Here is a 24,292-nt window from a genome sequence, read left to right on the forward strand (position 1 = left end):
GAATGGGGAGGAGGTCCCCCCTATCAGTGGACTTGGAAAGGGGCACGGTGGAGATGAGGGAGGGAGGGAGGGACTGGGAGGGAATGAGGGATCGGGACACGGCTGGGATACAGAGTTAATAAAATGTAACTGATAAAAAAATAAAAAAAAGAAAAAAAAAGAAAATGAATTTCATATTAAGTGTCTTTGCCATCATGAAAAACAAACCAAACCAAAGGGTCACATGGAAGCATAAGAAGGTGATAAATATATCACCTGGATCTGGAGATATTAGCATATGTACATATACATGTCTAAACTTATCAAAGTGTACGTATTGATTTTATGAAGTTTTTACATAATAATTAAAGCTTAGTAAAGTGGGCTTCAAAATAAAAAAATCACGTTTGATTTATATATTTTGCTTTGAAACTTTTGACTATTTTAGGAAATATTCCATATCTTAGCTGGGATAATGTTTTCATCAGTGCACACACTGTCAAATTTTACCCAGCAGAACATTAAAAATGGATGTGTTTTATATGTAAATTGTCTCACTAAACTCAATTTTTAAAAAATTTAGTTCTCACAACTACTCTTTTGGGATCTGTCACCATATCTCTGTTCACAAAACAGTCACGGTTCATAATCATTCTAAGCATGAAAGAGCCATGTATCATAGATCTCATTTCTACATGTACTAGTCAACAAAAGAATGCTAAAAAATCATTCATAGTCCACTTCTCTGGGACAGATGTGAAGACACAGCCACCCCCCTCTGTGTTGCTAACAGGAACACTAGAGCATATGGAGACCAAAGTCTACACCTGCATAGAAGGAGAAAAGAAAATGGGAAACAGCGGAGCTGAGGCAGGTTAGAAAGATGGGAAACGTTACATGGATGCGGAAGTGGAAACAAGCCCTTCCCCCAAGGAGTCTGGCCGAGGCTTCTCATCATCCAAGAATCAAGATCCCAGCACATCCAACACATGTTATGGACGATGTTAAAATCGCTATGAACTAGGCTCAAGGCTTGGTGCATGTGAACTCAGCCCTTTCTCAGACGTTTTCTAGGACTCTAACAAGACTATTAGCCTTGCTTACAATGATGTGCTACAAGTCTGTGCTCTAGAGTTTGACCTCCAGTGTAGTCACATCAGATGTCCCTCAAAGACCACCTTGTGACCTCACTTAGATTTCTTGAGTAGCCTTGGATGTCGATAACTTCAAAAGGCACCAGAATGGTACACATGGTTATCATAAAGATAAAGCATCACTCTTTTTTGAGAAGTTCACTCCCATTCATGTAGGTGTCTTACTCCTCTCCCAGCATTTCTTTTCTCTTAACCTTGTTTGTATCCCTTTTAATAAACTCCAACTACGTGTTACACTGGCTCATCCTGAAATTCTTTTCAGTGTTGAAACAAGGAATCCTGGGTTGGTTTCAGTGAAAGTCTCTAAAAAAAGAACTGCTCAGGCTGTGTCAAGGGACAGTAGAAAGGTGTGTTTCCATCCTTGCTTCGTTGGAGAGAGCAGTAGGATACTGGTTAATTTTTGGCATCACCCCACTGTGTCTACTGCACATTTAGGAATAAGAAAAAAAAAGAGTCTAAATCAAGAACTGTTTGAGCTCTTTTATGAGAACTCTCTGAGCTTCCAGTCCTCTGTCTCTAAGACAGAGTGGATACTGCTTGACAGTGACACATTTAGGGACATGGATCATTCTTTCCTCATGGTGCACAATACACACTGTGACTAGTTTTAATGTCTTTTCATAGCACTGGTATGAGAAGAAAATAAAAAATATAAGCTGAGATTATGAATATAAAGGGCTCGCTATGTGCATATAATATCATCATTAATAATAACCTTATATCAAAGTTCACCGGTAATGTGTTAAATATAATAATCATAATTTTTACTAACTGTTACTCATGGTTAATGCATCCAGAGCCCAGGATTCACTGACACATATTTTCATATGGAATGGCTCCAGGGGTGCTTAGCTCTGAACTTTTCAGCATGGCCTATGAGCCCAATAATCATCTCTTAAAATTAAGTATAAAGTGAGGTTAACAGTGATTGAAGCAACATCTTCAAAACTTGCAATACAATTTGGGTTTCCCCACGATGACAGGCTCTCACCATTCATAGGATCTGGGCCCAAGGCCACACAATCATCATCTTGGCTCTGCTCCATAGAAAACATCCAGCACTGCCATGGAGGAGACCCTGTGTTCCAGGAAACAGAGGGAATACCTTTGGGTCACAAGCCTCTGCCGCCAAGCTCTCTAGAAAGCCTTCATTTATCACACCTGGTTGAGTTGTCCAGTTCCCAGAGTTAATGAAAGCATTGGCACTCACAAGAGACAAGAAGGAATTATTCCCAAGCCTCCTCAGAAGCTGAAAGCTCTACATTCTCATTAACCATATACTTTCGTCTTTGTGTGGCCAAGAGAGGGTATGTAAGAGATTGTAAATGATAGATATGACCCAAAACTTAAATTTAGTGTGGTGTAAAACTCAATGTTTGGAAACTACATTCAACTAGCAAGTTTTCTCTTCCTTCAGTAAAGCCATGTCAGTAAAGTACACTAGGCACTATAAATGACTTATTGGACACTTACAAACACACACATACACACACACACACACACACACACACACACACACACACACACGAGCACGCTCTCATTCACAAAAATTCCCAGAGGGGAAACAGCATTGCTTCTGAATTCTGAATTCTTAGACATAAACCTTAGACACTGCTGATCTACACAAAGCATCCATGTATACTACATTTCAGAAGAATTGATTTCCTAATGTTCAAAGACACCTTAGCACCTTGCCATTGACCATCAATACAACCAACAGCACAGGAATAGTAGGTCTGTTTGAGGTTAAACATCAGGCTTTCAAATGTTCTCTTCCCTCGCTAATAAGTCAACGAAAACAGCAAATGTGTGCTCATTGTATGGAAAGTTCAACTGAAAGATCTGTTATAGCGCTAGCCTGAATTGTTTACCACAGTATCACAGGGCCCTCTCTCTGTTGAAATTGGGATCTGGAGAGATGGCTCGGTGCCTAAGAGCTCTGGCTGGTCTTCGAGAGTACTCAGGTTTGACTCCTAGCACCCAGAAGACAGCTCACAACTATCTATAGCTCCAGTTCTAGGGGATCCTATGCCCTCTTTTGGCCTCCTTGGGCACCCACATTTATGCTGTTCACAGATGTACATGCTGGCAAAATATGCATGCATATAAATTACGGAAAAAACAAACAGTAATTAGAAGCTGAATTCAAACAAATGTCAAATTTTAATTTCATCTCTCATGCTCCACTTTTGGCTACTTGCCTCCCTACCAGGAATGTTCATGGCCTGAGCTTGCTTGTTAAAATGACAATGAATTTTAACATTAGTTAAAATTAAGTACTTCAGAAGTTAATTCTTAGTTATGCTAGCCACTGTCAACCTGCTCAGTTGCCAGTCACAGGACAGAGCAAGTCTGCAACGTCCATCTTTGCAGATAATTCCGCTGGGCATGCCAGCAGGCAAGTCCAACCTGCAGCACACAGCCCAGATATGTTCCCAGATAGCTAGGGATATGGCCCAGCATGTTCGTAAACCACAGAATCATGTTGAAATGTTAGAAGATTGGATAAGGCTTTTTTCCCTCCTAAACTTTAAAGCTCTCACGGCTGAAAGGTAAGCTTACTTTGATTTTCTGAATCTTATCCATAAAGCTCCTCAACAATCTCTTCCTTATTTGTTTAGCATCTCAGATTTCACATGATAAAGATACTGCAAAAGGTAAAGCATCTTAAACCTCGGAGAGAAGCATTTCTTTCAATGCTGTGTTTCTATACATAGGAATCTCTCTTGCCACCAAGGTCTTCAACAGGAGATGGCTACAGAAAAATTCGCCCTTCAGTACATCTCCTCACTGAGTTGTGGCTCATGCTTGATGGCCATCATTAAAAACATCCCTCCTCACTTCTCGCATAGATGAGCAAGTGTCACTTTTGGAACTTGCATCAGAAAGTAGGTGGTGTCACTAAGTAACTGCTCACCACTTGTCAACTGTAAATGCTTCTCCAAGTGGGTGGTTAGAAGGCCGGTGTGTTGTCTGTTTGCCTTTTTGGTCTAAAATACATTCTGTGTTCTCTTCCTGCAAACTCTGCTAGCAGACTTCCAGCAAAGTTTGTCAATAGGAGGAAATGGTGGGAGAAAAGGAAAATGACAGGTTATCCCTGTTGACTTTAAGACAGCTTCTCCAGTCCTTTACAGCTTCTCCGCCTCCGGGCAGGTTGGTCCTTCCCTCCGACTCCCTCCCACGGAGCTTCTCCTAGGCAGTGCACCTGCTTGGTCTTCAATACCCTCTTCTTCTGTTTGTTCCTCGTGTGCAGTTGTGGGCTGGCACAGTTTTAGTAACTGGCTCTCCGTTTCGTTGCTGCAATGAGTGCGCATTGTCCCGGTTTCTGATTATTTGAAAGCTAGATCTCAGACAGCTTTAGAAGATTGTCCCAAGACATCAAGATTGTCTCAAAACATCAGTTTTCCAGCCCTAAGCAAAGTACCGATTTCCTGGTTTCTCGTCTCCAAGTTACTTCGAGGCCTTTATTTGGTTTCAACTCTTTCGTCAATAATCACTCAAAATAAATTCTTTCCGGCAGCTGCCTGGCATGGGATCTGTTTTCCTAGTCATCTCAGTGGGAGGGAAGTCACGCCTGGCAATCCTAGTCAGCTACCTGGAGCCAGAGAGGTCAGTCATAGAGCCTAGGGAGTAATAGTAGAAGCCGTACTGCCGTTTTCCTAAATCAATGTGATTTGTGATTGTATTTTATTTTCCTTCCACCTACAGATAAGTGTAGCTCTCATCCCTCATCGAAGAATCTTCTGTTTTTAGCAAGATATTGAGACAATTACAGAAATCAACAAGTGGTAAAAATGAAGAGAATAAGTGACTAACAGGTGTCCAACCCTAACTGATACTTCTGCAGCACAACCCCTACTTCTGTGACTCGGGGAAATCTGTGAAAGAAGAAGCAGAAAGATTGCAAGAGTCAGCGTATCGAGTTGCTTCCTGATAGTTAATGTCCCCTAGACATGACAGGTAAAAGGCACTCAACAATGTGGTTGACCATAAGAACGATACCAGCTGACCTGTCAACACAGAGAGGAAAAATCCCACCAAGTGTGAGGAACAAGGTCCACCCATAGATGAGGAGGTACAACTGGTCCACAGCTGCTGAGCAAGGAATCCATTTCTGTCAGGGACATGATTGGTCATAGGTTGACTAATTCTAAGTGGCCAGCTCTGAATGTGTGTATATACAAAACGATAGTAAAGAAAGAAGAGGCTATGAATTGGGGAAGGAGGGAGGGGGAGACACAGGACGAGCAGGAGTGATGTAAAAGCAATGTCCATATGCGAAGTTCTCAAAAACAATAATAATAAAATAAAGCGTCCTAGCCTCATCCCACCAGTTCTATTTCGACAGCATCTCTTCTAGGAACCCATCCAAAAATAACTGAAAAATTTTGTGCGCAAAGATGTTCAGCCTGGTATTACTTAAAATTAAGGCATTTTTAAAAGGCAGTTTCAAAGTTAAGAAACAGAACGGCAGCTTAAGTAAATCTATTTGATAGGATAGTATACAACTTGAAATTTACATTGTATCAAAATTATAGTAATGTGGTAAATGCACATACCGCTAGACAATAGAGTCAGAAAAGAACATTTTATGTGCATAAGCATCATGTTAAAATCAAGCCTGTGAGGTAGCCAAGAGGGTAAAGCTACTCTCACCAAGAGGATAACTTGGCTTCTATAAACTAGAACACACATGGTACACGATGATAATTTCTGTAAGTTATCCTTTGACCCCACACATGCACTGTGGCGCACATATACTCTCATCTTCAATACGTACTAAATAGACAAATATTTAAAATGAAGTTAGGAAAAGAAAAGGTTTAAGTCTTAATTTCAGCACTTTAGAGGCAGGTGGATTTCCGTGAGTTTGAGGCCATCTTGGTCTACAAAGTAAGTTCTAGGATAACTACACACAGAGAAACCCTGTCTCAAAAAAAAAAAATAAAGAAAAAATTATGTCAGAATAGAAAGAACAAAACAAAAGGCAATATATACAATAGTTAACAATAGTTAAATCGCGTAAAAAGTGTTTTAGAAAACAATTTATTCCCTGCTAATTTTCAAAAAGGGACCTTTCCTATTGTTCTCCTTTTCATTTAATTTTGTTGTGAGCTAAGATTTATTTTTTAGAAGGTTTACCAACAAAGTCTACAAGATCTTTGCTTAGGAGAAAACATGTCCTGACACATAAAACCTCAGTGAAAGATGGTTTTACATTTACAATGTAAGACTTAATTTAGGATCCCAATCTGCCTATCATTCATTCTCTAGGCATGCTTTCCCTCACCTAAACCCATCTACTTGTAAACAGCTATCAACACTCAGACAAATGGTTGCCATCATAAGCTTACATGAGTAAGAATTTTGCCTCTCAAATCTTATGATAGTCCCTCCCACCATGGAGGAGAAAACTGTCCTATCTTTTTATAAACAGATGAGAAGCTATGGGGCTGATCCTAAGAGATGCAAACTGACTGGTTTGGGGTTAATTAAAAAGACACAGTGCTGGGCAGGTATTTCCTGCAAGGATTTACTCAGGGAGAAAGTCCCTCCCCAGGATTGGTTGGCAGCATTCTTCAGTAGTAGCCCAGATAGGAAAGAGGGCAAAGGGTGCTTATTTTCAGCTGCCTACCCTCACTCCTAAAGCCACTGTGTGTACCTCTGTTATCTTGCCTCGGCTGTCATCGTTTGCTGACAATGAAATCCAGATCCATTGTCCTTCCAGTGAGGACTGAAGGCCAGAGTCTCTCCAAGATCAGGCTTTCAGCATCAGATGGGAACTGTCTAGACTGAGGCTGCCAAATGGCTGCTGGGTTCTGAACCTTTCTCCAGCATGAAGACAGCCAATGCTGGGTGACCCAGACCACACATGTAAGCCAATCTAAAAATTTCTTTTTAATACATACCCATACTGTTAGCTTCTGTTCCTCTAGAAAACCCTGACTCACACAGCATGTTTTCACTCGTGTGCAAAATCTGCACTTGAACACACACAGACACACCATGAGAACAGAAGGAGCACTATTTGGGGGAAGGAAGAGAACCATAAGAATTGGGGAGGAGAGACTAGAGAGATCCTCGTGGAGCACTAAAACAGATATGGTAATACATATTGTGATGGTTTGAATAAAAATGCCCCCCATAGGTTCATGGCATTGAATGCCTGGTCATTGGGGAGCGACATTACTTGACAGAAATTAGGAGATGTGGCCTTGTTGGAGGAAGTTTGTCGCTGGAGGTGGGCTTTGGGGTTTAAATACCGAAGCCAGGCCCAGGGTTTTCTGCTTTTTCTGCTCCCCATGGCTCCGAATGTAGAACTCTCGCCTCCCTCTCCATCCCAAGTCTGCCTGCAAGCCACCATGCTTCCCACCATGATGATAATGGACTAAACCTCTAAAGGTAAATAAGCCCTAATTAAATGTGAAGAGAGCCATGGCATCTCTTCAAAGCAATAGAGCTCTGGTAGGTGAAAATGCCGTAATGATGCCCTTATTTTGATCATTAATTGAAAAACATAATAAAATAGTAAAAAAGAAAAATGCTATTTAAAACAGGTGCCTAGATACAACATTTTGACTCTAAATAAACACTAGCAACAAAAGCCCATCTGTAGAAATCAGCCTGCAGTATTTCCAAATGAACCATCAAAGACTATATCACTGTTTACAGTAAGGCTGAAACAGCAATAAAAATTTCAGGCTACAGAGCTACCTGGTTTAAATATGGCCTTCCACACATCCAAGCAGAATAATACTGAACAAAGCTTCCCGTCCTTGTTGTTTCCAATCAGAAACTGGAGTTACTTCATCAGTTCACTTATAGCCTTTGATAAAATGTAACTCACGTTGTTTTAAGTTTAACTCAAAACCCACAAACATTGTAGAGGCACACCCCATGTGGTAGTCACCTCTGCCCTTCCCCAAGTACCATCATGTCTACAGGAGCATTTATCAACATAGCTTCTAGCCAAGTTAGTCCAGGGGATGCAGAGACCCCAATGTTTTACCCTACAGTGTGGTTTTTCCATGGGTCACTGAAGGGCTAGAGTCTAAGAGGTGAACAAACAAACAAGAAGAAGCAAAAGATCAAATCCTTCCTCAAATAAATAAAATAAAATACCAAGTCCTCTTGTGACAAACTGGAAATTGCCACTCTTTGAAGGCTGATTCATAGCAATAGTGTTCCATTCACACCATTACCCCGTGATCCGCTGGGCTCTGGAGTCTCTCATGGCTTGCTTCATTCCAGCACCACTTAAAGCACTATGAACATGTAGGCCCAAAGCTCTTTCCTTCTTCCTCCCACACCCACCACCCCAGTGTATCTCTTCACTGTCATCCTTCCCAGGATTACCACATACAAAGGCTTCTCTTTCTCCAGTCCCCAACCAACTCAGATTAAGGTAATATATCCAACACAGACCCCTAGTGACATGGGCCTGGGGATGATTACCCTGGGCCTTGAGGTCTGGGTTCCTTCAGATACCTGGTTCTGAGATGGACAGCACTCCTTAAAACTTGTGCTGTCCCTCACAGGGCTGTGATGAGACCCTTTCCTACCGTTCTGCTCACAGCTTCATCAGCCTTCAGCCTTAGCCCATTCTGACCAACATCCCTGGATGCACAGCCCAGCCCCCAGGTCCAGAGCTTGCCCTCACAGCACTAGCTTACTCATACCAGTCACCCCAGACTCCTCTCTCGATCTAGAACAACCTTATAACCTGTACTAACTCTGTGTGAGTTATCACTTCTCTCCCAACCTCCCAAATGTGTTCCCTCAGAACAAGGAGCCTCCACCCTATCCTGCCCAGAAGCCTGGTTATTAAGAATTCTGCCTTGGTGCTGTGGAACCAGTTTTTACAGCATCCATCTTATTGTCCCCAACCAGCCTAGGCTCTGGTTGCAGGTCTATTTCTGCCCTGTTAATATTTTGTCAATGATTGGGTAAAGGACAGAATGCATTATAGCTATCTCTCAGGAGTTATCAAAAGCATCCTGAAAAGTCCGAGCTCAGAGATTGCCAAAGCATCCCAGTCCAGCATCAAAACAGCCATATCAAAACTTCATGAGATAAACAGAAACGTGATTGATTCTATTTTAAAATTTCTGGAACTTTCTATTGTTTTAGAATAAAGCAGCCCAAGATAGGAAATGTTTTGTTGAACCACACAGACCCTTCAGCCAGGCTTCTGTCTGGCTCCACGGACAAGCCTACCTCGAACCACTGCCCGTGGGACTGCATCTTGAGGATGACGCAAGGGTCCGGCTTGGACAGAGCATCCCTGTCGGAAATGCCCTTGCAGGCCACACGCAGCTCGACTTTGGTCAAGCAGGGGCTGTTAAAGATCCCCAGCGTGTTGGCAGCCGACTCGTAAATGTTGCTCATCTTCTTCATTCTGTGTTAAGAAATAAAAAGAAAAAAGATAATAATAATGACGCACCAGTCACTGCGATGTTTTTTTTTTTTTCAAAGGAGAAAGCTCCCTTCCCGCTCCCCAATGGATCTGGATGTTGAAAGTCTTTATTATTTCACTTTCCAACGGACTAGCCAGTTTCAGCGAGGCAGATAACAAACCACCCTCCCCAGCACCACCAAAATAAAGCTTCCCAAACAGATGCCGGCACACTTGGCTAAAAACACCATCCTCCCGTATCGTTTGCATAGTAAAAATTTTTAATCTGTGAAATAAAGTTAATGAACTTGGTGAGACAGACCACAAAACGCAATCCAAATGTATATTCAGTATAAGAGTTACGTGAATTGTTTTCTTACTGATCTGTTGGCTAATTAATTTTTATCACATCTCATTTACTATTTTTAATTACTATTGTTATATGTTATGTGTGTCTGTAAGCAAAGGCACATGTGTACCATGCCACATGTCAGAGGGCAACCTTGTGGAGTTGGTTCTCTCCTTGTATCTGTGTAGGTACGAGAAGTAGAACTCAGATCACCAGGCTTACATAGTGAACACCTCTATCCACAACCCCATCTCACTGTCCCCTCCGTCTTTTAAACTCTAACTCTCCTCCATTATGGAGAACTCTCTTGGCTTGTCTCAGAAGGAAATCTAAGTTTCTCACCTCTAAACTCTGGCTTGCCTTCCCAAGATGCCCTTACAAGCCAGCACCCAAGGGAACGCCAGCATGGTTTCTCTCTCTCTCTCAAGTGTCTAAGTCTACTCTTTCCTTACCTTCTAGACTACCAGTGGTCACATCAGAACTCAAAACCAAAGGGGGGAAAGGAGGAGGCAAAAACAAACATAGAGCAAATAAATCCGCAAAGCCTGATTCCGAACTCCTGGAAATGTCAGCTCTGGATCTGTCTGCACGCAGCTTCCCTCCAATTCAACTCCATGTCTTTCACGGTAACACGGTGCATTGCTCAGGCTGAAGGCACTGTCCTCCTCTGAACAGAGCAGGCCTGTCAAGATGCTGGAGGACACACTAGGGAAAACAGTCCGGCAGCATGCTCTGTGCTTCTGGTTTCCGCAGGAAAGCCAACAATGGCTTCCTGATCTTCACGTCTTACAGTGAAATTTCTCCTGTAAACTTGGGACAGTTTCTCCCTGTCTCCTTCCTTTATACCGTAAGTATTTAGTTTCTCCCTATTGCTAAGGCCATAATGGTTCAAATGAGCACAATGGGCCACCTCTTTCACAGGTTGCTGATTACACCTCAGACTTACATACACACATGCACATGCACATGCAAACACACACACACACACACACACACACACACACAAAACCCACTACTTGTACAGAGAAAACATGAGCACACAAACTCACACCAGTCAAGTTTCAGTGAGATGCAGAAATATACACATTTACTTACTTATTATCTGTGGTTACTTTTACTCCAATAGCTGAACTGAGCAGCCGAAATAGAGACTGCAGGGTCAACAAAGGCTGAAATATTTACTATGTACTATCCCCACCTCTAAAAGGTCAGGTTGAAGTGCATGTGTGATGGAGGGGAATTGCCATCCTATTTTTTTTTCAAATGTGTTAGTTCAAGAATGAGAGCCACTCTGTCTTCTACCAACTGAACAGTAATAAGGACTGTGGGACATTTGTTTTTTACATATTAGAGGAGCTGAGCTCAGAGAGGATTGGCTGCCTGCCCATGTTGCAGCATCATTCTAATGGCAGGGCTGGAGCTTCAATGCCAGCTTTCCCTCTCCCTGCCCAAAACATGCAGAACCTTCACTGTAGAAACGTCCAAAACCAACCAAGGCACGATGAACATGACAAATATCCTCGGCTTGTGTCAGCCCCCACACTCACACTTCCTCTCCGTCTCAAAATAACTGGTAATCAAATATAGAAAATGAGCAGGTTGTAAACCCAAGGCTTACTAAACTATGACCCCCGTCTTGGTACAAATTGTGAGCAGCCTGAGTGCCAGAGCATGCCTGAACTGAATGAAGACCCTGACAAAGCAAATGGGGGAAAGGACCACCTAGAATGAAGGCGGCTTATACAGAAACAGGGTGGGGAGTATGCGGTGGACGTTGCCAGGTTTTAGCAGGTCAGAGTCATCCTGAACTCCTGATTCTCCCAATGCGCTCACAGGTTCCTTCCAGTCCATGGCGCTCTTCTGCCATTCTGGTAGCCTCTCCTCTCTCTTGGAACCACCCCCACTGTCCCTTCATAGTATCACACCCGTCCTTTTCCAGATGTGCAGCTTCCACAAAGAATAAGTAAGCTTCTCCCAAAGAGAGGAACATCTTCTCTAATTCCAGTCTTCTACTTAAGATTTATTTATGTTTATTTTACGGGTATGAGTCTATTGCCTGCGTGTACATAAGTACACTCTATGTGTGCGTGTGCATGTATGTGTGTGTGTGTGTGTGTGTGTTGCCCATGGAGACCAAAAGAAGCTCTAGATCTCCTGGAACTAGAGATAGGGACAATTGTGAGCTGCCATGTGGGTTCTAGGACCAAACTCAGGTCCTCTGAACAATGCTCTTATCCCCTGGGTCATTCTACTAACTCCTCTAATGCCAGTCTTAATGGTGATGCATAATGCAAAAGACTCTATCAAAGAGAAGAGTAGTTCCAGGTTGGACTTCTTAAATCCTAGCTCCTCCACTCACTGTGGAACACTGAACAGGACCCCCAACCTAGTACTAGCACCCACCAGGAAAAAGCTCCATGAAGAACATATGAAACAATGTATGTCCAATGGTTTGTACAATTTTGGGCACATAGTAAATGCTCTCAGAGTTTCGGCTATTATTCTCGTATTGTCTGGCTTCTTGCAAGACACAATCATTCTCCTGCTGCCAGCTTGGAATGTCTAAGATTTCACCCTATTATTTTAAAAGCAAAGCTCAACTCACTCCTGTAAAGTCCTTTTGCCTTTGGAGTCCATGCTATCAGGGCCTATTTCCCTCTAAAAGCTCTCGGCCACTTCTCCACTCAGTGGTTCAAAGCCACACATAGCATGGGCTATGATTGCTCACAGGTTCGCAAGAAATGAGAGAACGATGCTGTCCGCTCTTCTGATTTTGTGGACCTGCATTTTCAGCTTGCTAGGACAGGTCATTTATCCTCCCATCAGTGTTCTTTCTAAAGCAGCAGCTGGCTCTTAGAAATCACATATGCCCTAGAAGTCATCTCCTGGGCCATATGACAGATGGCCACGTGCCCTGTGTGCATGAGGGGTCTGATAGGAACTGCCTGAGTTCCACAGTGCAGATGGTTCCATGGGCTCATCTTCCCTCCGCTTGCCATTTGCAGATTACTACAGCACATTTCCCCCGACATGTCCAGCCGGCTTCACGCGGCAACAAATAGTTTCAACTACCCACCTCCATAAATGAAAACAAGCAAACAACAACAACAACAACAAAAACCTCAGATTGAATACAACACAGTTATGCAGATAAGAAACCACATGGGTTGTCAGAGGTGCCACACATCCGCCCGCCTCTGGTAGGAGGTTCCCATCAGCCATCTTCCCTGCTTTAAAAGCGTAGCAACCTAGCCATTCTGAGGGCTGTGCAAGAAGAGCCGCAAAACAGCTTTAGAACTCATGGAAGCAGCTCCCCCAGTTAGCACAACTATGATGGATGTGCCTCAGAGAGGAAGAACCCCAAAGGACTACGGGTCCTGAGGACCTCATGTTGTTACAGAGCATCGCTCTGCTTGTTGTGCTTGTGGTCAATACATCCTTCATAATATATATGGGTTGTACGAGAACTCTAAGGAGGCTTCCAGCCCCTCACTAGACAGTATCATTAGCATTTATAGTAACAGTGATTGATCTTTTTCAAGCATTGCTGCTGGAGCAGATTAATGATTCCACCACTGCCCTTGGAGAGAACTTAGAGATGTAGATTGTTAGCAATGACCACCACCCTTAGAAAGAACTTGGAAAAATAGATTGTTTAATAAGGTTAGGTTAAGATATTTTTTGTCAGTGGCTCTGATGTAGAAAATCGAGAGGAATGATTTGAAGTTCAGAAAGGTATACTCTTAATAAAGGCACACTCAAAAAGCTAGGGACTTTAGGAGGTTACGGAGCAAGAACAATAGTCCAAATTAGCACTGGCAGACGTGACTCTCTCACTGAAGCTGGGCTGGGGCTCAAGGTGATGATTAATTTCTTGTACCCATTTTTGACCTCAGCTTCCTTATAAAATTTAATAAAAACTGTTATTGAGTAGATGTGCAGTTTGAGGGCTTAAGGTAGAAATAATGGATTGTTTTTTTTATGTAAAAGTTTAAATTTGTGATTCTTTTAAGATTTTTATAAGATTGCTTTTCAAGATAAATAATTAAATAATTGATTCTTTTTTTTTTTTTTCAATGCAGTTTATTCAGGAACATTGAACAATCCTCGGACCCCGGGGAAAGCCAGCCCACAGCTTAAATAGCCTCTGGGTAGCCAACCCAGGCGTGCCACGGGGGCAATGCAGATAGGTCCACATACATGGAAGCAAGCCAGATCCTCGGCCTTAGCCAAATGTGGAGTTGTTCGTGACAGAGAGCACTCACCATCGGGAAGGTGGAAGGCGGAAACCAGCTCCATCTTTAAGGCATAGCATTCCGCAGCTCTCTACAGTTCCCCCTTTTTGTTTTAGACGCATCAGGCAAGAGTAGAGGTCTGATCTCTGATATTAGAAATAAATTGGGACTTTGTACAGATGTTCATTTAGGTGTCATCCACCCAAAGAGCATCAGACCGTCCGATACCTTTTTCTCAGAGGCGGGACCTGGGGCATCAACCCGCATGCAATCAGACATGCTCTTCTCTGGGTCCAAAGCGGCTGACCCTGAGTGCAGTGCTTAGCCTCGCATCCTGAGCGTATCATTTTAGCTTTTTATGGTATCCAACCATGCTTGGGGAGAATGTCCTGCTTCAATTTGTAACAAAAAAATCGAAGCCTGCCAGTAAAGGGAAACTGGCTGAGAAATTTACCTTGCTTGCTTAGACTTTGTTAATCTATAACAAGTTTCTTAATTACAAATGTATGTGGGTTCTTGGGAATACTTTGTTTTCCAAAATTTGTTTTTCATTTATAATATGTAAAACATTTGCTCATGTGAGGGTATAGGGGAACATGTTTTTCTCTACATATACTCATCATAATCATTCACTTAAAGAAAAATAGAATGTAACCACATTGTGAGTTTATGCTGCTTGAAAGATTTTGCTGGGATATATAAGTGATGGGAGAAAAAATAAAATTGTTGGAGCTGGGTCTTTGGAGTTTGCTTCATCTACCCAATGTGAATGTGTATGTATGTATGTATATACATATAGAAATATATATATGTCTATATGTAAGTTTGTACATGTCAATATGTATGTATATGTGTGTGTGTGTGTGTGTGTGTGTGTGTATGTGTGAAATTGTTGCAGCTTGTTGGAATTTGCTTGTTGGAGCTCATCTTGCTTCATCCATCTAGTGTGTGTGTATGTGTATGTGTGTATGTATGATTCTTTTCCTCCTTTTTTTTTCTTTTCTTCAACAGCCACAAAGTCCTCTTGCTGGAAACAAGCAGTTCCAGCATAGAGAATCAAGCTTTTTACCATCAGAGAAAAGTCTGCTGGGTGATCAGTCACTGACTCTATGCCCACCGCCTTAATCTACCTTGACCTGTTGAAACTGGTCTTCGACATAGTCATCTGTGCCAAAAAATTGTCCAAAACAATTGAAAATTATAAGGTTTTTTTTTCAAGATAATTAATGGTGATTGCATAGAAGTTTTCTCCAAGACTGAAACATTCATCCTCCAGGGAAGTTCATTAATACAAGAAAGAAACAACACAAAATAACTTTAGGAAGTCCCTGAAACAGATGAGATTCACTAGGTCCCTTCCTCCCAGGAATATATAAGTAGAAAATATTGCTGCAAGTCACTGTCAGACAAGAAAAACTGCAAAGATTCTCAGACAAAGCTTAGCCTCTTAAAAAAAGCAGAGATCAGCTGAGCAGCCTAGAAGCAGCAGGGACCAGTCAAACGGCCTAAAAGAAAAAAAAAGACCATTTGAGCTGCCTCAAAGAGGCTCGGACCAGCTAACACTCTCTAACCCATTGAGCTACTTACAGCCTGTGCAGGGTGCTTCGGCTTCCCAGCTTTTGTGAGCTGTCACCTATGCAGGGTGGTCCTTGGTGATGCAGCTGTCTTTGAGTCATTTCTGTTCCTGTACATAATCCCTCATCCACACTTCACAAACATACTCATTGATCCAGCAACTTGGACTTCCATCTGTATTGGGCTTCCTAACTAGAATGAGATGTGGGTGCTGTATTTCCCCTGGAAACTCTGTCACACAACATGGTATACCTTAAATTAAAGGTATACTATATACCGAAATATCGTGTAACTATAGTAAATCAATCTATTAATTAATTAAATTTACCAATTATTTTATTTAAGCAGGATCTGATGCAATCCAAACTGGCCTCAAAAATCTCTAGTTAGCCACAAATGGACTTGAACTCCTTAATCCTCCTGCCTCTACCAAAGTGCTATGCTTAGCAGCATGCCCCATTATGCTTGGTTTATGCCATGCTTGGAATCAAACCTACAGCTTCATGAAGGCTAAAAAAACACTTTTACCAACTGAGCTAAAACCCCAGGCTCAACAATAGTAAACTTAGCAGTTTCTAGATTAGTAGTGACCTGTTTGTACATGGTCAGAATCCTTGGATTAATATCTAATTCAGTTTCGTCGATCACACACGTAAGTGAAGTAACAGAAAATTCCTGGATGATGTGAAGCTGGTGAGGGATGGCAGGATAAATAATCTGAAGGTCAGTCTGGCACAGTAGAATGGCTGTACTAGAGGAGAGAAAGGTCATCGTGCAGGCCATTGCCTATCATTCTCCTTTCTCCTGTTTCCTCTTGCTCAGAGTCCTAAAAGGATGACCTCCCTGGATTGCTAACACTGATTTCTGGCAAGTGTTCTGCCATGTTTGACTAAAGAGAAACAGACCTGAGAAAATGAGGAGAGAGCGCACAGCATATTTCTTTTCAGCTCCCACCTGGATCCAAACTAAGGAACACAGTTTCTATCAGGCAACTCCCCAAGGCCTTTGCTCTCACTGTCATTCATCCCCTTGCTCTTACAGACTAATGGGTTAGCAATGGTTTCTTGTGAACTTCAAGGTTGGTAGCATAGAAACAGCAGGAAACACGTGGAAACTTGGGAAACTGATGAAAGAAGAGCTGAGCGACACGAGAAGCAACACTTAACTACTACCGGGGCGAGTCATGCTGCCTGGACATAGGGATCCAAGCAGAGTAACCATGGAGCCTATTTCACCATGGAGATCGGTCTCTGAAAGACTGTCTTTTGGTTCCCTCGACTCTGGACACATCATCGTAAATGCACTTTGCAATAAGAACTCTTAAATCAACAGAGATGGTTCCATTTCCTCCTTAGAAGAGAACTGCATTATAGCAGTAGACCAGGTGTGACAGTGACACTAAATCACATGGTTTGTGAATTTTCTTATAACCTAAAAGGTTATACATAGTCAGACCCTTCCTTCATTCTAGGGATCAGTCCCGGACTCCCCAGAGAGACTGCTTGAGGCTGCTCTGGCCTCCAAGGTCATCCCATGTATTTTGGCTAAATCCTTTTCTCACTCTTCTTCTCCCTGACTTATTCTCTTCATGGAGCTCTGCACTAGTCATGGCCTTAGAATCCCTCTCATTCTGAATCCCTCTCATTCTAATAAACCTCGCCGAAGAGAATTGTGTCAGCTCCCTTGACGGGCTGAGTAGATTTGTTATCTTATGTCTAGTCATAATTGCTCTCTGATTTCGGTAATATTGTTATGCACTAACAGATAACTAACATGAGCAGATCAGTGAGGCACTCTAGGGTATTCGTGTGTTCGTGTATGCATGCACACACAGTGCATACAGCCGTGGTTTTGGAGTCCAGAACTATTTTTGATATCTCACTGCATCCCTGATGGTATTCAACCCACCTTCTTCCTGGGACAGAAATGTTGGAGTATTAATGACAAAGTCCCCAAGTTTTTATAGCTCTACTAAGAGTCTCTAGTTTGTCTCTCTGCCTATGCTCAAATGTAAGCCTCAACCAGATAAAATGGACCACATGAGCCCCCAAATCTGCTCACGGGGAGCAGCAACCCTGACCTTGACTCTAGAGATAGACATAGGCCAGGAAGTCAGATTGTTTGGCCTCGGCCCAGATGAAGCTCACTGCGGAAAGGTGGTCACAAAGGGTGGCTCTGTCAACAAGTGATCAGCCTCCGCCATGGCCCTGGATAAGTGGAATAAACAAGTAATTTCACACTCTGTTAGAGACCGGGATTAATATGGCCAGATTATCAATACATTTTCCATGGCCTATTTAAATCCTCTTTCTTGCCTTTCAGACAATACCCCGGTTTTACAGAGACTAATGTCTGCTGAGAATAATTTTGATGGAAGCTGACTTTTGGGCAATTTTAGAAGTAAATTATAATTGTCCTTTCACTCCGATAATTTAAGGTATGAAAAACTACCACTTCAGCATAGCCGCACTCTCTTCCAGGACACACTGATCCTTGAAACTTAATTAGTTTCCGAACGAGTTGCAAACACCACCAAGACAATGGAGAGCTCAAGAGGGGAGAAAACCAGCTGGAGTTCTGCAAGGGAACCAATTGAGTGTAGCTTGTCCCAAGACTATTATGAATAAGTGCATAAACACTGCTCTGGTGCCATGGCGTTATCCAGCCTTTCAAATATCTCAGCACATCCAAGGGAGGCAGCCACCATGCAACCTTTCAGTCTCAATTCAAGGACCCTAGGAAGCATGTTTCTAGGAACCTGGTGCTGTGTCGGGTGGTAGCGGACCATCTATGCAGCCACCCAGAGGTCAGCCAAGTCAATAATACAACTATTCTCAACCTTAGGAAGCAAGTGCGTGGGAGGACACTCTATGAGGCAGTGGGATGAATAAGATGAAGCAATCCATCTGTCCGAAGGTTCCATTTTCAACGACGCTTCTCAGACCTAACCTGATCCCCATGGGGTAAAGGAGCTTGCCTCCATGACTGCTGTTTTGAGTTCGATTCCCAGCCCCACATGATGGAAAGAGAGAACCAAATTTCAAATCCCACAGTCCCCACACTCATGTTCTTGCACACATGTGCTTGCACACACAGACACACAAAATAAAGAAATATAATTGTAAGGCCTGGGCAATGGCTCAGTTAGTAAAGTGTTTGTTGTGTAAGCCTGATGACCTCAGTTTGATCCCCTAGAACCCACGTGGAAAAGCACGATGATAAGCACTTGTAATTCCAGTACCAGTACTAGGGAATTATTGGACAAAACAGGATACTTAAAGTTTGCTGGCCAGCCCGCTGTGTTGTATCATCAAGCTCCAGCTTCACTGAGAGACCTTGTCTCAATAAGGTACAGAATGACTGAGAAAGGCACTTGTTAACGTCTAAACTGCACACACAGAGAGAGATGAGAGAGACGTACACACGCCCATACTCATGTGTCTCTGTTTCTATCCAACATCACCCTGTCTCCAGTCTCCTGTTGACCATCTCCCTTCTCCCCTCTCCACTCTTTCTCATTCTTCCCTCCCTTTCTCTCTCTCCAAACGATGCATCTATTCAGCAAAGCAAAGCAAACAGCCTCAGCGGTTGCTTCTCTTCAGACACAACACTCACACAAGAGGTATACACTGCCTGGCACAGGTGTGAGCGTGGCTCTCACATTAGAGGATGGATGCTAGAACCCCTGCTCAAATAATTCACTAGCTGTGTGACCTCGAGCAATTTACTTGAAGCTGGGCTTCCGATTTACCGATTTTAGATGAAAGTAAAAACAATTCCACTTTGTAGTCTTCAGAGTTTAATGAATGAATTCACATAGAGTTCTCAGCAGAGTACCTGGGCCATAGGGATTATTTTAATATTTAATAGGATTACTGTTGATTTTAATCACACCGCTAAACCCACGTAACATTTATCAGACCCTTACATATTTGCCGAGCTTTCAGCAATTAAGTCGTCAGAGCCTCGGGATAATGCTGTGGTGGTTTCTATGTAGGAGGCCCATTTCCCAGGGAAGAAAACACACTTTGGAAAAGGATAAACCCTATACATAGCTACCTGGCCACAAAGCAGTAAGAGCAAAAGGCCAGGACCTCTTCAGGGCCACAGTCTGTGCTTTCCAGCCCACTCTGTTCTATGGCCTCTCAGCCTTTTCCCTTTTTGGTCTCTAACAATCTGGATTTTTGTTTTGCATCTTTCTTTCTTTCTTTACTTACCATCTTGTAAAACATTTTTTTTTAATTTTGTATATTCCCCCATCATTCCTGTTGGTAAGAATAAATGCTTTAAGTAGCTTTTAAATAACCCTTCCACACTATATACTATTACAAGTAGCGGAGAAGTCACGGAGCCTGGACCCCATGCAACCCACTGTTGACAACACATCTGCTTGATCTCAGAACCCAGCCTTGTGACACTGACATGATACGGCATGCACTATTTCAAAATACACTGATCATCGTCAACAACAACAACAAAAAGCAAGGACACTCAAATACTGGTAATGTGTTGACCTTCAAAAGGATTTAATACCCTAGGATACACTGCTAAGAGAAGGCTGGTCCCTAAAGTTCCCTCACAAAAGCATAATCAACATCGAACCCAAAAGATGTGTAAATCTCACCACAGAACCCAAACAAATGTGAAAAACAAGTCAAAACCATGACTCCTCTCAAAGTCATAATTCTCCAGCAACTCATGCCCACAGTTTAGAAGTGATGAAAGTCTGCAGAAAGAATTCAAATAAAAATTTTTAAAAATCAAAAAATTCTAAGAAAACAGAAAAAAAAACGATTGAAGAAGTTAATGAAGCCAATGCAGGATATAAATAGATGGATCAATAAAGAGATAAAGACTTTGAAATAAAGGTTAAATGAAAATCTAGGGTATGAAGTGCTTGATAAATTACAGGTACAGACTCTGTAATGCCCAAGAAACAGGGAAGTCCAAGCCACATGACTCCCACAAGGCTATGACTTTAATAAACAACACGCCAGCATGTGTACACAGAATGACAGGATGGAAATTGTTATGGGCTTTCAAAATTGACAACATGGATATGTGATTTTTTTTCTGGAATATACTACACCCACATGATTCATGTAGAGAAAATTGGTTCTTTTAGATGTTTCCTGAACTTTCTAGTGGGAAGAAACAGAGACCAAAGAGAAACGTATATTCTGTTTCCTGAAAAACCAAACTCTTGGGGGAATGTTCCAAAAGGATCTGATGTGTTGATGCTCTCAGGAAATGCTGGGCTCATAATTTTGGCTCTAGCAATGAGTCACACAGATGAGATTTTTTTCTAGAAAGCAATTATGCCCATTGCATCACATTCATATTAATTTTGTAGCACTTAAATGTCAGCCATTCTTAGGAGAACTAACTGCATGTATAAATTTAAGCAGATAATTATAAAGGCTGACAGAAACTTTTAAAAGTAAATTTTCAACTAAACACCGAGGGAAATAATATGAATGAATGTCTCTCCACCCTGCAGCAGCCCCTCCTTTCATATTATGTCAAAGGCAACTCTAGTTCCGGAATGAGAGGGGGGAAAGCAAATTCCAGTGATGTTTCGTTATTGTGGCTTTAAAATCATTTCCTCCCGTTTCTCAGGCAACTAAATTTACTACCCAGTAGGAAGATCAAACCGCAGCCTTTTTTTTGTTCCATCCCTTTCCCTTTTTTAATATAATCATACACTGGGTCTTTCCACAAATGTCATGTTAACAGGAAGCTGGGGGCTCAAAAAATGGATTTGAGGCTTCTGGTCTCAGACACAAGATAAACTTGAAAAAAAAAAAAGAGCAAGATTATTTTTGTATTCAACAAGAGATGTTACAGACAGCAGATGAAGCCAGGAGCCAATTTCCTTGAAAAACGGCAACTTCTGGGTCTTGTTTAAGACCTGCTTCATCTGCTTTTAATTATATCCTAGCATTAATGAGCTTTTGCTTTGCAGGCAGAGAACAACATGGAGTATTTAGGGAGAGAAGAAACTGGGTAGGTTTTTTTTTTTGTTTTTTTTTTTTGTTTGTTTGTTTGTTTCTTTTTCCAAATACAGGAATAAATGCCTTTTCAGTACATAGTCTCGGGTTGGTGCTACTCAACAAAAATGCATGTGATAATTTGTGCAGATCAGTGATCAGTGCAGTGGCTACCAGCTGTGGGTGGTTGGAGGGCAGATATTGCAGCTGTGGAAATACCTTTCTTTTCTTTTCTTTTTTTTTGTTTTGTTTTTGTTTTTGTTTTTCAAGACAAGGTGTGTAGCCTTCGCTGTCCTGTCCTGGAACTCATTCTGTAGACCAGGCTGGTCTTGAACTCGGAGATCCATCTGCCTCTGCCTCCCATTTGCTGAAACTAAAGGTATATGGCACCACTGCCCAACATGAGGAAATAGATTCTTGACTTACGTCATCTTAAGTTTAAATTGCTACCTGCGGCTAATGACTACATGACTACCATAACAGTTACGTACAGTATTTAGCATTTGGGGCTACTGTTGCATTCTTTCCTTCCTTTTTTCCTTCCTTCCTTCCTTCCTTCCTTCCTTCCTTCCTTCCTTCCTTCCCTTTCCTTTTCCCCCCTTTATATAAGTAAGACTCATGAGAGAGACCGTTGTTTTAATATTTTGTGTATATCAGATTCAGAAGTTCTAAAAGACACGGATGAAGCTTGGTTCTTGCCATTTCCTTGTCTAACCCTGATGGCCTAAAACCCTACATGGAGATAGCTGCACAGGCAAACCTCACCTCATTAACTCACAGTGATTGAAATACACAGATGGGGGAGCTCATGCAGAAAGAACTAGAAACAACATTGAAATGAACCTCCTTGGACCTTGATCTCCCATGGGCAGTGATGTTTCTGTCAAAAAGTTCCAAAATGGGTCTAAGGGAGATGGTTTGGTGGGCAAAGTGCTAGTTATGAAAACACAAGGACCTGAGTTTGGCTCTCTAGCACCAGGTGAAAGCCAGGAAACACATCTAAAACCCTAGATCTGTGAAATGGGAACAGGTGAATCTTGGGAGTTTGCTGGAATGAACTTCAGATTCAGTGAGAGGCCCTGCCCCCCCAAAGTAAGATAGAGATGTGATTGAAGAATTCTCTATGAAAAATTTTTGACCTCTAAACTCAACCATATAACTGACTGCACTGGCACATACAGACATGCACAAATATATATATATATATATACAAACCACACACACACACACACACACACACACACACACACACGAGTTCAAAATGGCAGAATGGCTGGTTCATGTCAGGTGGACTTCCTAGACGATTTACGGATTAAGATGGAGAATGGGGTTTATGTATAACTACTGTGTGAAGGGCACATGGTTCTGGAGTGGAAGAAAAGGAGGACTGTTGGAGGCCAGCATCGTGCCATCTCAGTGATCCATCAAGCAAGTGCCAGTCTCATGAAAACCTGGTCACTTTCAGATGAGAGGAAAGGCACAGAAGATGAAGAGAGGGGAACGTGTTTATCAGTGAGCATGCACGGACACATGAGCTCCTCGGTACAGGAGCATCGACCTGATGAGATGCTGGCCTTGGAACAATGTGAGAAGTGTACAGTGACTAGAGGCATTTAGCAGGGATCAACAAAAAAGGAAAGAGATTCCAAACTAGCATGGAGAAATTTTAGGAGCCTCTGACAGCAGGAACAAGGGTTGGCTGAATTGATTAGGTCTGTGCACCTGAACATGATTTAATGTGAAGCAGCCTAGGAGGAAGAAATTTAGCCTATGTCGTGGTGAGGCAGCTGAAAATTCTGTGGCTTTTTAATCCTCATTAAACAGGAAGAGAAATAAAAAATGTACACGGAATCCCACGATCTCCAGTGTGGCCACAAACAGACTAGAGAAATAGGTGGCAGAGGAACATGACAACAGGCAACAGTGGCATCAGAATGGGACTGTTCTATGGTGCCTGTGTGCCCATCCTTGCGGTAGTATCACATTTAATTCTGAGAGTTACAGTAGTAAGCTGTGGGTAGTTCTACTCTACAAATGAGAACAAAAGAGGGACTCAGAAAAATCTATAAAAAAAAAAAAATGTTCACAGTCCCAGGCCAAAAAAAAAGATGAGGTATGACTCAGTCACATTTAAAAAACTCAACCATTTGGGAATTTTGTCTGCGATGTTCCCCTTCCTCTTCTCAGACTTCACATCCAGGTTTGATGCTAGTTCCATTCGAGGCTGTCAGTGCTGGAAGTCTTAGAATGTTAGAGCTCATGCATTCATTCATAAAATATTTATTGAACACTTCAAGTATGTGCTGAGAACCACGCTGAGTGCTGGGAGACACAAAGATAAAAAGACAAGGCTTCCACCTTCATGGTGCTAACAGGCTGGTGGGGGAAATGACAGGAGAACAAATATTTACAATAGATAAATTTTGCTTGCTCCACCGTCTGCCACACTCTCATTAAAGCAGACAGCGAGAGACTTAGAAATCAGCTCTAACACTGCAGAGGAAAAATATACGCATATGGAATTCCCCCTGTTTTCCGCACAGCAGCTACATAATGGATGCTGGAAGAGGTACCAAGGGGTATCCTCATAAGAAAATTGTAGAGTTTATAGGTTT

General features: G+C 42.2%; 1 protein-coding gene across 3 annotated transcripts in view; it reads right to left on the minus strand.

Moving 5' to 3' along the window:
• Cpne4 (copine 4) overlaps positions 1–24,292 on the minus strand; it is a 442,945-nt gene that overhangs the window by 320,953 nt on the left and 97,700 nt on the right. For all 3 annotated transcript variants that reach the window (XM_060385390.1, XM_060385392.1, XM_060385391.1), the window contains one exon: positions 9,351–9,531. In XM_060385390.1, coding sequence (XP_060241373.1) covers positions 9,351–9,531 — 181 coding nt within the window. The remainder of the gene's footprint in view (positions 1–9,350; positions 9,532–24,292) is intronic.

The sequence above is a fragment of the Meriones unguiculatus genome, chromosome 6 (assembly GCF_030254825.1).
Source record: "Meriones unguiculatus strain TT.TT164.6M chromosome 6, Bangor_MerUng_6.1, whole genome shotgun sequence".
NCBI lineage: Eukaryota > Metazoa > Chordata > Mammalia > Rodentia > Muridae > Meriones > Meriones unguiculatus.